The sequence below is a fragment of the Ambystoma mexicanum genome, chromosome 13, assembly GCF_040938575.1.
Source record: "Ambystoma mexicanum isolate Mex_15411 chromosome 13, UKY_AmexF1_1, whole genome shotgun sequence".
NCBI classification, from domain to species: Eukaryota; Metazoa; Chordata; class Amphibia; order Caudata; family Ambystomatidae; genus Ambystoma; species Ambystoma mexicanum.
Window position 1 is genome coordinate 31524795 of NC_090938.1, and position 15267 is coordinate 31540061.

The 15267-nt window shown below is 51.8% G+C and overlaps 1 protein-coding gene across 5 annotated transcripts in view; it reads right to left on the minus strand.

The window, feature by feature from the left end:
* The window catches only part of ATP2B4 (ATPase plasma membrane Ca2+ transporting 4), an 803527-nt gene that overhangs the window by 410601 nt on the left and 377659 nt on the right, over nucleotides 1-15267 (minus strand). For all 5 annotated transcript variants that reach the window (XM_069633088.1, XM_069633085.1, XM_069633084.1 and 2 more), the window contains exon 3: nucleotides 5156-5353. In XM_069633088.1, coding sequence (XP_069489189.1) covers nucleotides 5156-5353 — 198 coding nt within the window. The remainder of the gene's footprint in view (nucleotides 1-5155; nucleotides 5354-15267) is intronic.

Below are 15267 nucleotides of genomic sequence, written 5' to 3' on the forward strand. Positions count from 1 at the left end.
GCGGCCATCTTAGGACGGATGAAGACCACGTTGCTTGCAATGGCCGATTCGGGTAATCTTCGCCAAAGAGAGTTAAAATGCATTTAGCAGGATGCTACAAACACAGCCAGTGCTAGGCATTCGAGAAGTATAAAGGATTGGGCGATTTTGACGTCGTAGAACGGCATGGTGGAGGGATGCTTGGGGATAGGTCTAATTATGCCCCAACTTTACCTAAGAATACCGGCATGATTCTTAAGTGGCAGAGGCTGTTCCTGCAACCTGAGGGACACGCGGCTAGAGCTCCTGCTCTGTAGAAGTATGAATCCGAAGTGGGAGGCTGTTCCAAAGGAGGAAGCCAGCCAACGAAAGAGACTGGCCACAAGCTCGCTGCTTAGAGAAGCGCTTAACATGCAAAGAGTTGGCGCCGGTGAAGCGTAAAGATCTGGAGGGAGTGTATTTGGTGAGAGCCAGTTGTAGATGGCATGGTGCACGGCCCCAGACAGCCTTATGGATGATGCCGAGGGATTTGAATTTGAGCCTTGCAGCAAACGGGAGTCAGTGGAGAGATTTTAGGGCTGGAGAGATGCGGTCCCTGGGCTTGAGGCCAAGCTTAAGTCTTGCAGCCCTATTCTAAATTAGTTGAAAGGGATGTAAAGAGGGGGAGGGTAGTTCAAGGAAGAAGCTGTTGCAGTAGTCCAATCTAGAGAATAACCGCTCTAGAGAAATTGAGCTTCTGGGGGAAAGTGCGGAAAGGAAGGATTCCTTTGAGGAGGTAGAGATGAAAGTGGGCCTTCTTGGCAAGGCCCTGGATGTGAGGGAGGAAGTAAAGTGAGGAGTCGAAGATGGCTGATCTCTTTCCTCAACTGGCTCCCTCTTATATACCAGCCTCCCTCTTCCTCTGTCTTGAGTCGGATCTCCTCCAATTCCGGAAGCTCCTCAATACTTTACTTTTCATCTCCTCCTCTGCCAATCCCACAGTTGCTGAGATTGGTAACCAGGGACCTTATGTGTCCTTCTGGGCCTCGACTTCCCACACTCAATCACCTTCAGCCTCCACCCGCTCCCAGCACTTGCCTTGGTACCCACTGGCCCATGACACTGTAGGCCTGCACTTAACTATTTAATGTTAACTGACCCCTCCTTAGCACTTCCTCCACTGGGCACTTACATCTGCTGCTCACTCACAAGTATGGGCACTCCTAGCGCTTACCCCGCACTCCCTATTCCCCTCATCTCTCTGCACTTGCACGTTCTGAATGCTCACAAGGCCTAGTAGGTCTGTCTTTATCCTCAGTGTTTTAATGGTTTTAAATCCATGTTCTCTCCATGTTGTCTTGTGGGCGCTTTGAAACAAAATGTACTTGCTGTATAACCGCCTAACAAATGCACATTAAATAAATAAATGACTGAGGGTTCTGGTTTCAGACTAAGGAGAAGCGGGAGAGCTGATAGAGGGTGGCCTGAGTGAAAGGAAGAAAGAGGGAGCAGGAGTCCCAATGGGAAGGATCTCAGTCTTGCTGGCTTTAAGGCAGAGATCTTTGGAGACAACCCAGGACTGGATGGCAGATAGGCAGTAAGAGATGATGGAGGAAGTAAGGAGGGGATCAGAGGGAAGTTAAAAGAAGAGTTGTGTGTCATCTGCATAACACTGGAAGTAAGGGGAGAAAGTGTCAATTAGGTGTGCATGCAGAGCAAGATCAATATTTAAGAGCCAGGGAGAAAGGTTGGAGCCCTGGGGAACGCCACAGGTGGAGATAGAGGTGGGGGGAGGAGAAAGAGCCCAGGATAATCTGGGAGGGACGGGTCAGTGAGGAAGGAGGTCAGCCAGACCTGTGCCTGCTCTGAGATACCAAGGGTATCATGGAGCCGTTTTATGAGGATGGAGTGTAGAGAGATCCAGTAGAGTGAGAACACCTGGAGAGTTAGTGTCACGAGATGTGAGCAGTTCTTCACAGGTGTTCAGGAGAGCAGTTTCTGTGCATCTCGATGCTCGGAATCCAGATTGATGGTCAGATAGGCAACCAACAAGCGAAGTATGCTGGGCCAGTTGGGGGTAGACCAGCTTCTCCAAGAGTTTCCCAAGGAAGAGAGTGATCAGGATGGGGGCGGTAGTTAGCTAGACATGAGGGGTTAGCAGAAGGTTTTTTCACAATTGGACGCACAAGAGAGTGCTTGAGGGAATAGGGGAAAGACCCAGTAGCAAGAGAGTGATTGCAGAAATCAGCAAGCACAGGGGCAAGAGAGCCGATATTCTCCTTAATAGTTCTAGGATAGCAGGGGAGAACTGTTTGAAGGAGACGTTCATTGAGCAGACAACTCTAGTGACCTTATCAGATGTGATAGGAGAGAAGGAGGAGAGAAATGCAGGGGGAGGATGGGAGGCCATAGGGGGCAAGGGGATGAGGAGAAGGAAGAGACAGTGCTTGGGAGGTCCTGAGTTTTTGCAGTGAAGTGAGTGGCCAATGCATTGCAGAGGGTCTGAGAGGGAAGAGGTGAGGAAGACACTGCTGAAGGGTTGGCTAGTTCCTTGCAGATTTTAAATAGTTCAGCCATGTTGTTAGAAGCACCAGAGACCCGAGCCTAGATTTGGGCCCTTTTCTTGGAACGGATGGAAAGTCGGTATTGTCTTTAGAGAAGGCGACAGGCCAGTTTGTCAGAGGGTGAGCATGAGATCTGCCACTTCCGTTCGGCAGCTCTGCACTTGCATTTCAGGGCTGCAAGTTCAGAGTCGTACCAGGTGTTACGCTTGGTGGCATGTTTCAGACGGATCCTCATGACTGGGGCAAGAATATTGAGAGTGTTAGGGATGGCAAGGTGGAGGTTGCTGAAAGCAGATGCAGAGGAAGAGTCTGCGGTGGGGCAAGAGAGGGGGATGCGAAGGTAGCAGCTGACACTCGCTTCATCGGGCGGATGTCCATGAACAAGGTTGGCAGAGCTGCCTTTCGGGGGGCAGTGCGAGGAGAGGAGGGAGTCGTCTGACCAAGAGAGTGGGATGATGAGTGGGGGGTTGGGTTCAGTGTGAATCAAGGCATCGAGAGTGTCCAGCTGAGGGGGTAGGGCAAGAGGGGAGAATGGAGATGGAGAGCGAGGTGCAGAGGTCACCAAAGAGAGTAGACGCCGTGAATGATGAGTCAAGACAGATGTTGAAGTCACTGAGGAGAAGGAGTTTAGAGGTGAATGTAAGGAGAGAGGAGGAAAAATCAGCCCATTCTGAGAGAACAGGGTGATAGAACCAGGTGGCATGTAGATATTGGCAATGGTCAGGGAGGAAGTGGGGGAGAGGACATCTTGCAGACCAGGCTCTCGAAAGAGTGTTTGGCTGAGTGGGTATGAGGGAAGAAGGGACCCACTCAGGGAAGATCAGGACAACCACACTGCCAGCACGGTTAGGGAGGGGCTTGAAGATGATCTTGTAGCCATCGGGGAGAAGGGAGTCAAAATCAGTGACTGGGCTGGCCTTGAACCACGTCTCTGTAAGAGCAAAGATATCTAGATCAAGGTCTTCAAGGAGGAGGCAGATGTCGGTAGAGTGTTTGATCGCAGAGCAAGCATTAGTGTGGCTAGAGGCAGCCAGTCGCTGCCTTTGAAGGTTTTCCGATGAGGGGTACAGGGGCGTGGTACACCAGTCGGAGGAGGGGTGTGGGGGCAGAGAGAGAGGAAGGAGTAGCAGGTGTAGGAAGGAAGTTGATGAGAGACGGCAAGCACTGGTCAAAGAGGAGGAGGTTGGATTGAGGGCCCCGAGTCATGATAGTGCCAATGCGATAGATATTAATGATACACCTGGATGATGAGAAGCCCGCCAAGAGTACTTCCCATCTAGTGCCACCATTAACGAATGAGGGTATGTGAGGAGAGAGAGTAGAGATAAGATGAGGAGTCCAAAGATCTGGAGGGGACAGAAAAGAGGTTATCAGTGACAATATGTCTGGAAGTTGCAATGTCTTAGGTGTTCGCAATGTGTACACCAGTGTTGGTGGTCAATAAGTCTTTTTTTTACTTGTTTCTTCCAGACGTCGTGAGAGAGGGAGGATAGGTGATAGTATAGAAGTTAGAGTAGATAGGATAGATGGTGAGTGACAGAAGCTAGACGTACGGCACAGCACCAATGAACTCACCAGGCGGCCTAGTAGTCAAAAGCGATAAAACAGATGCAATAGAAACACTTGAATCCCAAAAATGACGTTTCACCAGCATTCGAATGTCACCAAAAGCACAGAAATGCATTACGGGGAGGGGAATAGTAAGGCATGTAAAAGACTGAATGGTATAGGCACACCTGGGTTCAGCAGTTGTGTGAGCCAGTAGGAAGGCATTACTAAGTCCAGGAAATCATTCACATGTACTCTTGGTGGTAAAAAGCTCCAGAGGGACAAGTTAGTGGGATGGCTGGCCATCTTACAGTGGACGCCCCAGCTACCAGTACATTTTGAACAGAAACTGCACCTTTCCACCAAAGGTGCAATATCACAAGCAATATCAGTGGGCCATCAGGGAAATTAAGATGATGATTGTGGCAAGATGAAAAAAAGCTCCACGAACTATCTGCACTCTGCAGGCACTCCAAGCCCAACGGGGCTTATCTGCTGACCCTGTAAGGTCAGCTTCAGCACATGTCGAGCCGATCTCGAATCCATACACCCCCGGGAGTATTATGTTATTATCACTGATAAATGGCCTGCATGTGTACTCTCCTGACACATGTAATTTTAGTTTGTATCCCTAAATCTTCAGTCTCACATCCATTAATCCTGCGGATCAATGTGTACCCAAAGCAACGCTTCTGCCCTTCTCCAACCATGCATGCATTTTTCCAGACGTTTCTCGCTGTGTCCAACCCTAAATACCCACTTTAACCACTCACTACCTCCCTTTACCTGTTCTGACACTAGCTACAGGCAACCCCTGCAAATGTGTAATATGGAACCTTGGCTCAGTTCCATATGCATTTATGATGTCTGCGTCGTGCCATGTGGGCCTATTATGTGGCAGCGTCTATCGGGGTCCATGCCCTGCACATATTTTAAAAAGTCCTCTCTGTACTTTGCGTACTCTGTCCTGTGCATATGTCATGACATTTTGGTTGTGGTGTGTGTGATGCTTTTTGTGCATATCGTACAGGGCATGCATACATTGTCCTTGTGCACAAGTGCCTTGCACAGAGTTCAATACTCACACTCATTGTCGCCTCCAGGTGGATGATAGAAAGACAGTCCCAGGGAGATGATGGCTGCGATTTCAAGGATGATGAGTGTGACATCCTGCAATGCCTCCCACACTAACGCGAGGAATGTTTTTGCCTTCTTCGGGGGTATCACGTTTTGACCAAACACCTGCCTCCGTTTCTCCAAGTCTGCTGGATTTCCTGACAGTCCTTTAGAGAGAAAAGGAAAAGTGGGTTTTATAAATCGTGTACACAGGAGGAGCAACAGAAAATTAAAGTGGTGTAGTAATTGCATTACCTAGGCTTTGCTAGGTACTGGGCTAAAGTGGGTGGACGGCCTGTGACCAGCCTCTAGGAGCACGATGTCACTCTATACGGCCTGTCTGATAAGCTGAATGCCACCCATTACATGTAAAATCAAAGCGAATTAGTGCGTAATAAGGATGATGTCATGTGCAAACTAAGTGCATATTTACCACACAGAAAATGCTTCACTATAGGTATCACCATGGAAACACATACACTCCAAGAGATAAGCATTTTACCCAGCATGCGGTTCCGCTTATCGGTTCACCTGCTGGAGATGGGTGGTGTTGGGTATGCAGGTGTGGACCAGATTGTGGCATAGCTGCCAAGTTGCCCACTATCATGTGTAACGCCACGAGAAAGTTCTTATGTTCTTCTTACTGCGTGCTGGGACTTGCAGGCCCATCCTTACAATGGAAAACCCCAAATTTCCAGAAAAGAACTGGAAGCCAAAAAATCAGGACTGGCTTGAGGTGTCCTGCACGAACTGGGAAACTTGGCATGGGGGCTGTGGAGATGCACAAACAACAGGAGACTCTAATCTCACAGCCGGGGTTTACTGTCAACGATCTGCTGACCTTACACAAACATTCATCTCAGGAAAAGAGCTCTAAAGGGATTGCCAAGAACCCACGAACCATCACCAGGCCGACCCTCTTACACTGTCAGTGCCAGGGATTGCTCAAAGCCACAGGGGTGTTTCAAAATGGCGCAATGATGTGTCACTAAGGTTATTCAGTCTTTTCTTGCACCCATGCACTGAGCTTTCTGGATAAACAGGGGCTACTTCTTGGGGGCAAGCGCACCTCAATATCACCCGACTGCGGGAGGTAAAGGTTTCCTGATACTTGGTTGTGTTTCTCAACACTCCTGGTGTGAGCGTCGCGCTCGGGCCGGCGTCGCGCAACGACCACGTCACCACGCACACCCGCACGCACGCCGGCGTGGCACGAGGCGCGTAGAGGCGTGGGCGTGGCAGACGGAGGCGCGCGCGCGCGCGCTGAGCAGGAGCCTCTGCTGCCGGAAGCCAGGCTTTTCACACAGACACCGGTTCGAGTACACCTGCAGGGGTGAACACGAATTACCACAACTAGAACAGAAAGGCCAACCTGGAAAAAGGTCCTGGTTGCAAGTGTGCGGATGCCTCCGAGCTGTGGCCTGCACAGGCGTGGATGCCACATTTATACTTGTGAGGTCATTTTCGCACGATCAGTGACCTTGGTGCACAGTTGCTGTTGGCAACAGCCGCATTTATGAATCCCAAGGCCACGTCAAAACATCAGACATGCCAACATTCGGGAGCCCCTGGAGGGTTGGGGGGGGGGTGGGATTTCACCACAGCAGGCGGGAGCATGTATTTTCCCCATAGGATTGCATTGGAGTTATCGTTATTTTAGGCGAGAGACACTAAAATATATATCCGATTTTTCAATAAAAAAATCAGGGGTCTCCCAGCTAAATCGGGAGCGTTGGCATGTATGAAACATTGCAACGCCACATTTTTTAACACAGACTCGCGCTCTTCCTCTGAAAACCTGGAACCATGGCAGTCTGCGTGATACACATAGCTCTCAACTCACCCGCTTTTGGCGGTTATCACCCGCCTTGAAAGCTGATGAATCACCCACCAAGCCCCTAATACGACCATTCACTTCTACATGCATGCCAACCCTCCCGATTTAGGCGAGAGACTCCCGATTTTACAGTGAAAAATATTGCTATTTTTTCACATTCTCCCGCCTAAAAGAATTATTTTCCCAATGCGTTCGTTGTCTCTCGATTTCTTTTATGAAATCTCCCTCCCAGGTGCGTCGGAAAGTTGGCATGTATGCTTCTATGGGCCGCTCACCTGCCAAAAAGAAAATCGGGTGTTTTCACCCGCCTTGGTGACAAAAAAAGTTGGGAGCTATGGGTATATGACATCCACACCTGCACTGCCTTCTAAAAGGACCCGTATAGTGAGCTGGAGTAACCCTGATAATAGCTCATTCATGGAGCCTCTTTGGCCCAAAAGTGCACATCCATGGACAGCATTGTGGGTTAAATGATCACATCAGGGTCCATTACACGCAAACCTCTCTGTGCTGATCGTACAAAGCAAAGACAAACTCAAGAACCAGTAAAAGCAGGTCAAGGGAATCTGGGTTCCTCACACCACAGACTACACCAGTTTTTGTATTTACCTATGCTCTTTCCTGATGTAATCGATGCACCATGTATGTTTTGTAACAATGTTTAAATGCTTCAGTAATTCTCCTAAAAAGGTGTATACCCTGACAATGAATCAAACAGGGTAACCTTTACCCTTACCTGTGGTTCATACAGGACTTGGAGAGGGGTAGTCAATCTGTATTCTATACGTTTTGTAACAAGTAAGACTATTTTCAGCGCCACAATGCCCCGGGCAGATGTGCACTATACAAATCCAAATAAATAAAATACACTCAAACCTTTTCGGTCGATGGCTAAGTAGTTGCAAATCCGTTAACAGTGACGCCGGGTTCAGGGAAATGGGTTCCCAACACCACAGACCACCGCTCTATGCCGGTCATAAAGCAGCAGGGTATTCGGGAACCAGTGACAGAAGGACTTAGGAACCTGAATGATGGATACCGCAGACTACACACAGACCTATCTGGACTGGTCGGACAAAACAGTAGGAAAGTTGGGAGCAGTCTGAAGACAACTGGTTTCCAGCCCCTACAGACAAAACACAAAGTGCGCTCACTGTACCAGTCAGACTCAGTAGTGAGGTAGGCACTTGGGCCAGCTGGCAAACTAATTGCTTCATTCCCCATAGCATCGGTAACACATAGAGACGGGCTGTTTGACAGCAGATTGCTTCCCTTCTCCCTGTAGATAGATGGGCTCACCCTGGGCCAAGTCACAATGTGCGGATCCCACCAGGCTAGGACGGAAGGACTGACCTCTCTAGGGTACACAGCAATACAGCCTAGCTAGACCTGTGAATATTAGCAAGGAATCTGCATGGGAAAGACACAAAGAGGCAACTCTTTCATGTTCCTGCTCATTTGGTTTTTGCAGATGGAAAGGCACTGCTGCTTTCAGGGGGGACGATTCAGTTTATTTATTTTTTATACAGGGAAGGACAATGCCCTTTTGATCACAAAAGAACTTACAATAGATACATCAGATTTGGCGGGAAGCAGTGAGCTTGATAAATCCGGTTCCCTGAAACAGGAGGCGTTTGATGGATCGTCTCACGCCACCTACAGGGGCTCCAAGAGACCACTAAAGGAGATCTCCAATGTCACCAGCAAGGCACCTGTGCATTCTTCCAATTGTAGTGCACCATCTGATGTACTTGCAGCAAAGCACTTGTACATTATTCCACTTGCAGTGCACCATCTGCTGTACTGTCAGCAAGGCACTTGTGCATTCTTCCACTTGCAGTGCACCATCTCCTGTACTGTCAGCAAGGCACTTGTGCATTCTTCCACTTGTAGGAACAAGTTACTTACCTGTAACCTGTTCCTTCTCCAGCATGGGGTCTGGCATGGATTCACATGCTCATGAATACAAGAATACATAGCAGTACACACATGCACAACCATGGGAGGTGGCAAGGCTCAACATTAAGCAATTACATCAGCTCAACATTAAGCATCTCTTACCACTTCACCAGGCTCACCAAGGTGAACAGGTTGCCCAGCACTGCCTGGCCGACTCTGGACTCCTCCCTGGAATCCCGGTCAACGCAGTAGAATCTCTTGAAGGTGTGCGTTGACCTCCACGTAGCAGCCCTGCAGATGTCCAGCAGGGACACACCAGATAGGAACGCCGTGGTAGCAGCGATCGCTCTGGTCGAATGGGCTCTCGGACTGCCAGGCAACGGTCGATTTGCCAACCGGTGACAGTGCATGATGCAGCCGGAGAGCCATCTGGAAATGGAAGCCTTCGAGAGGGCCTTCCCTTGGTTCACAGGTCCAAAGTTCACAAACTGCTGTGATGTCTTCCAAAAACTCTTTGTGCGGTCCACGTAGAACTTCAGCGCTCTAGCTACATCCAGCGAATGCAAAGTCCTCTCGGCCGGCGACGAAGGCGACGGGAAGAAAACAGGTAACACCAAGGGCTCGTTGAGATGGAAGTCCGACGGCACCTTGGGCGTGAAGGAGGGGTGCGTCCTCACCACCACCCTCGTCTCGTGGAAAGTCAGGTATAAAGGCTTGCAGGGCCTGGATCTCTCTCGCTCGTGCGGAGTTGATGGCCACAAGAAACACTGTTTTCCACGACTGGAACTTCAACGGTGCCGAATGCAGAGGCTCGAATGGCGGCCCCATGAGCATGGTCAGCACCACGTTGAGCTCTCACGCCGGGGCCGGAGCCTTCACCGGCGGGAACAATTGGAACAGTCCCTCCATGAACTCCTTCATCAGGCGATGGGACCAGAGGGCTGAGCGCCCCAGAGTTCTGGTGTAGCGGGAGATAGCCGCCAGATGGATCTTAATGGAGGCATGGGCCAGCCTCGCCTTGGCCAGCGATAGCAAGTACGGCAGCACTTGAGGGGCCGTAATCCGCAGAGGTTAATCTTCTGTGTCCGGCTCCAGACAGAAAACCTCTTCCATTTGTGTCCATAGCACTTGAGAGTTGAGGACACCCTGGCCTTTGCAAGCACCTCCTTGCAGTCCGCCGGGATATCGTACCCTCCAAACTCTAATGCTGCAGGAGCCAGGCCTGCAAGTTCAGCGACCCTGGGTCGTGGTGGAGGATGCCATCTCCTTCTCTGGCGAGGAGATCCGCATCCATCAGTACTTCGACTGGGGGGGGACGCCGACATGTCCAGAAGGTCCGGGAACCAGATCTGTCTCGGCCACGCCGGTGCGACGAGGATCATCCTGCACTGGGACCGTCTGAGTTGGTTGATGAGTCGCAGCAGCAACGGCAACAGTGGGAACGCATACAGGAACAGGCCGTCCCAGGGGAATGAGAAGGCATTGCCCATGCTCCCCGGCTGGGGAAACCTGCTGGCGAACCTCCGGCACTTGGTGTTCGTCGCTGTCACGAATAGTTCGATCTGGAGATTGCCCCATCGTTGGAATAGCAGATCCACTTGATCCTGACGCAGTTCCCACTCGTGGCACGAGCGCAGCTCCCTGCTGAGTGAGTCGGCAATGGTGCCAGATGGAAGGGTACCAGAAACATCTCTTGGACGACGGCCCAGTGCCACAGATCCTGGGCTTCCTTGGATAGGGCTGGTGATCTGGTGCCTCCCTGCTTCCGGATGTAGAACATCGTGGTGGTGTTGTCGATGAAAATCCTTACCACCTTGCCCTTGAGGGACGAGAGGAAAGACCTGAGGGCCCAGGACACGGGTTGGAGCTCCAGGACATTGATGTGACCTCTCCTCCGGAAGCCAAAGGCCTCGTGCGTGGAGATCTCCGGTGTGCGCTCCCCATCCCTCCAGGGAGGCGTCTGTCGTCACCATCTCCTGATGTGCCGGGGTCTGGAAGTCCATACCCGCCGCCAGATGCGCGCGGGTGCCCCACCACCGAATCGCTTGGCGGAAGGTCTCGTTGAGCAGGATCCTGTCTTTGAAGCTGCCCGCCGCCTGCATCCAACGGGCGTCGAGGAACTCTTGCAGTGGACGCATCCGCAGCCTGCACAGGCGCACGAGGTAGATGCACGAGGACATCATGCCGAGAAGGGACTTGATGGACCTCACCCTGGCCATGTCCATGGTCAACAGCCGTTGTACCTTGCCCAGGATGGCCTTCATCCTTTCCTCCGACGGAGAGGCCAATCGCGCCACCGTGTCGAGCCTGGCTCCCAGGAACAGGGCGACTTGTAGCGGTACCAAGTGGGATTTTGTGAAGTTGATCGAAAATCCCAGATCCGTGAGCAGCTGGACAGTCTTCGCTGTGTGCCCGACGGCGAGTTCTCTTGTCTTTGCTCGGATGAGCCAGTCGTCCAGGTAGGGGTAGACGTGGATCCCCTGCAGGCGCAGCCGTGCCGCCGCTGGTGCTAGGCACTTGGTGAATACCCTGGGCGCTGACTTCAATCCGAAGGGAAGGGCCTTGAACTGGTAGTGCCGCCCTTGGACTACGAATCTGAGGAACCTTCGATGTCCTTTTAGAATGGGGATGTGAAAGTAGGCATCATCCAAGTCCAGCAACGATAGGAAGTCGCCTTCCTTCAGCTGTCCCAGCACGTGCTGGAGGGTGACCATCCGGAACTTCTGGGACTTGATGTACTTGTTTAAACGACGAAGGTCCAGGATGGGTCGCCAGCCGCCGTCTTCTTTCTTACGAGGAAGTATCGTGAGTACACTCCGGAGCCTCTTTGGGACCAGCCCGATGGCTCCTTTCTTCAGCATCGCCCTTACTTCCAGCAGCAGTTGAGGCACATGGTTTTCCTTCCTGGCCACGGGTGGAATGCAGGGGCACTTCTTTAGAAACTCGAGAGTGTGCCCGCGGGCCAGGGCATCCAGCACCCATCGGTCGGTGGAGATGCACTCCCACACGCTGACGAACTTCGCCAGCCGGCCTCCCACTGGGGTGCTCAGGTGGGGGCCCGACGCTACGGCCAGTTCAGTCCTGCTTGGCAGCGGCCTTGCCGCCTTGGCGATGACGACGAAATCCTCCTGACTTGCCGCGTCCTCTGTACGCCTCCTGCGACGAGGAGCGGACCGCCTGGCAGTATGTCGAGGAGCCGCCGCCGAATCCTTTGGAGGCACCTTGCTTGCCTCCAGAGTTCCGAAAGGGTGGCCGTTGTTGCTGCAACACTCCCAAGGCCTGAGCCGTCTCCATGTCGGCCTTGATGGCCTGCAGTGACTCGTCCACTGTCTTGCCAAACAGGTTGTTCCCGTTGAAAGGCATGTCCAGAACTCTGGTCTGCACGTCTTGGCGGAAATCGGTTGCCTTGAGCCAACCACGCCGGCTAAGGCAAACACTGTTGCCCATCTGGCGAAAACCAGTGTCAGCAATGTCAGTGGCTACTGTTATGGCGTGGCCTGACGCCACCTTGCCTTCCTGTACGATCTCCAGGGCCTCAGCACTCTTGTCGTCCGGGAGGAAGTCCAGCAGGGTAGCGATCTTAAACCACAGCTCCCTGTCGTAGCGGGCCACAATCGCGAGGGCGTTGGCCGCTATAATCGTCGTCGACGACGACGAGATGACCCGCCATCCCATTGTGTCCAGTTTCTTCCCCTCGCCGTCCGGTGGGGAGGTCGAAGTTGAAGCCGTCGCCCCCGCCACTTTCTTCTTGGCCGCCGTGGAGACGACCGAATCCGGGTTCGGCTGTGCCCAAAGGCACATGGGGGTGGAATCCGGGACCTGGTACTTCTTCTCGTACCAGTCTCTCTTGGCATGAGTCGTGGACGGGTTCTTCAGGAGCGACGGCATCTCGTCCCAGATGTCGTCAAGTAATGGAACCTAGAGGACTGTCTTCCTCTTGGCCTCACGCCGTTGATAGAGGAAACCTTCCTTCTTCTGTTCCTCGGGGCAGAGCTGGAAGAGCTCGGATGCCCTGGCGATCATGGCGTGGAAGGAGCCAATTGCATCGGTCGGGGAGGCCCGAGGAGGTGGTGATGGAAGGCCCATCCCGTCACCAACCGTCGTCATCCGTCCCCGTCGTGGCCGTCTCTGTTCCCGTGATGAAGGCTAGAAGGGTGGGGTGGGGGGATGAATTCTCCTCTGCTTGCTTGGAGGGCTTCCCGACGGTCCAGGCTCAGCTGGATCGTCCGTTGGGGGTAAGGGCAACTTTGTCCTTATCTCCGTACACAAGGCCTGGATCGCCATCAAGATTGCTCCCGAGTTGTCCTGTGGCACAGGTACCGGCTGCGATGTTTGGGGAGTGGAATCCTCTGCCTCCACGGGCGCTCCTCGTCGGCACCACTGTCGCTTTCTTCGTCCACCTCATCGGGATCCCTCCCGTGGGACCGGACCTCCTCGAACTTCTTGTTCAGGATCTTCACGACTACAGCCAGCTCCTCCTCAGAGGCTGTATCTGTGTCTGTGATGGCCACTGGGCCCCCCTCTTTTTCCACCAGGGTTTTCATGGGGGTCTTATCGATTGGGTTGAAAAGAGGATTCCCTTCATGGTGGCAGGGAAACTCTAGGCCCCGAGGTCACCTCCTCTGGGATAGCCTCCACAGGCTTCGCCAGGGCCGCCACCACTCCTTCGATAGAGGCCTTAGCCGGGTGAATCAGGGCCTTCACGACTTTTGACGTGCTTGAGGCCTTCACCTTGGGGGGGGGGGGGTCACAGCCTCGCTCCCCCTCGGCTGTCTCCGTCGGGATCGACCGGGACTTCTCCCGAAGCTTACCCGGGTACTCAGATTTCCTCTTCCCCAAGCCAGAGCGTTGGCTCGTAGTTGATGGCGTCGGTGAAAGTGCGCCCTGCCTGGCGACCGAGGAGCCCAACCGATTGGCGCTCCCGGTGCCTGCGGACTTGCAGTGCTTTGCCTTTTGTTGGGCCCCCATCGCCGGAGCGCCCTCAAAGGTCTTAGAAGACAGCTCGGCCTCCTTCTTCTCACCTACCGCTGGGCCTGCACGTGCGTTTTGTCTTCGTGAAGGCAGTAAAGGCATCTGGAATGCTCATCCTCCTTGAAGACATTCTGCAATCCGCATCCAGGGCAGCTCCTGAACAGCTTGGATCCGGGCATCGTGTTTCCTTTGTCCTGGGCCATGTCCACGCGGGGTAGGCCTCAAAGATCTTCCAGAATCCTCCAAGAAGTGAAACTCGATGAAAACTTCGCCCTTCAGCGGCGTAGAAAATTCCGAAACGGGTACCCGTTGATCGTAAGTAGTAACGGTGGAGCTTGATGATTGATTTTTTTATTTATATAGCGCCTATACACAATGTGTTTCAAAGCGCTTGAGGCTCGATTGATGGAAAAAATGAGGTTAAACTCTTTACAAAAATCGCAAAACGCAGTAAAAGCTCAAGAGCTATAGCACGAGGACTCCCAACACTTGAATATGCGGTAAAAATCTGAAGATGGCTGCCAGAGGAGGGGCTTAGGTAGAGGGCAGTCATTGGCTGGGGGCAGTATGACCCAGAGACCAGTGATTGGTTATTAGGAGAAAGACAGTTCAGAAACGAAACTGAAACTGATTTTTTTTTCTTTACTGAGGATTTCCGGCCTGACGACAGGGAATATTCATGAGCATGTGAATCCAAGCCCGACCCATGCTGGAGAAGTGCACCATCTGCTCTACTGCCAGCAATGCACTTGTGCATTCTTCCCCCTCTAGTGCACCACCTTTCTCTACTCCCTTCAGAAAAAAAAGATGACTGCACAAATGTAGACTACAAACAGGACAGCAGTATAGACAGCCAACCTATCGACTAAACAAGATCACGTGTTTTATCATTAAAAAAAGATGTGATTTTTGCAAATGTTTTAGTCTGCGCCAAAACCAAGGAAACACATCCCCCCTAAACATCTTATTCCCCATTCAGTTAGAATAACCACCACCTACGCTCTTAGCTGGTACTTTAACCACCACATGCACTGCATCTCACCAAGCGAACACTTTCCTCTACCCCTGCCCATTTCAGAGACTTTAGGGCACCAACATTACACAAAGTACCGACTGCCGGTTCATAGTCATTTTTTCGAGAAAAAAAATGTCTGAAAAAAAGGTCATTTCTTTTTCAATACGTTTTTTTTTTTTAAATGGGGGGTTCCCCCCAACCCCTTTTTTATTTTTTATTTTACCCCTTTTTTTATTCCCGGACCCCAAAATAAATATATAATTTAAAAAAAAAAATGCGACTTTTTTTTCCGATATTTTTTTTTCGACATTGTCTTTCGACATTATGTTTTCGAAAAAATGACTGCACACCCCGACTGC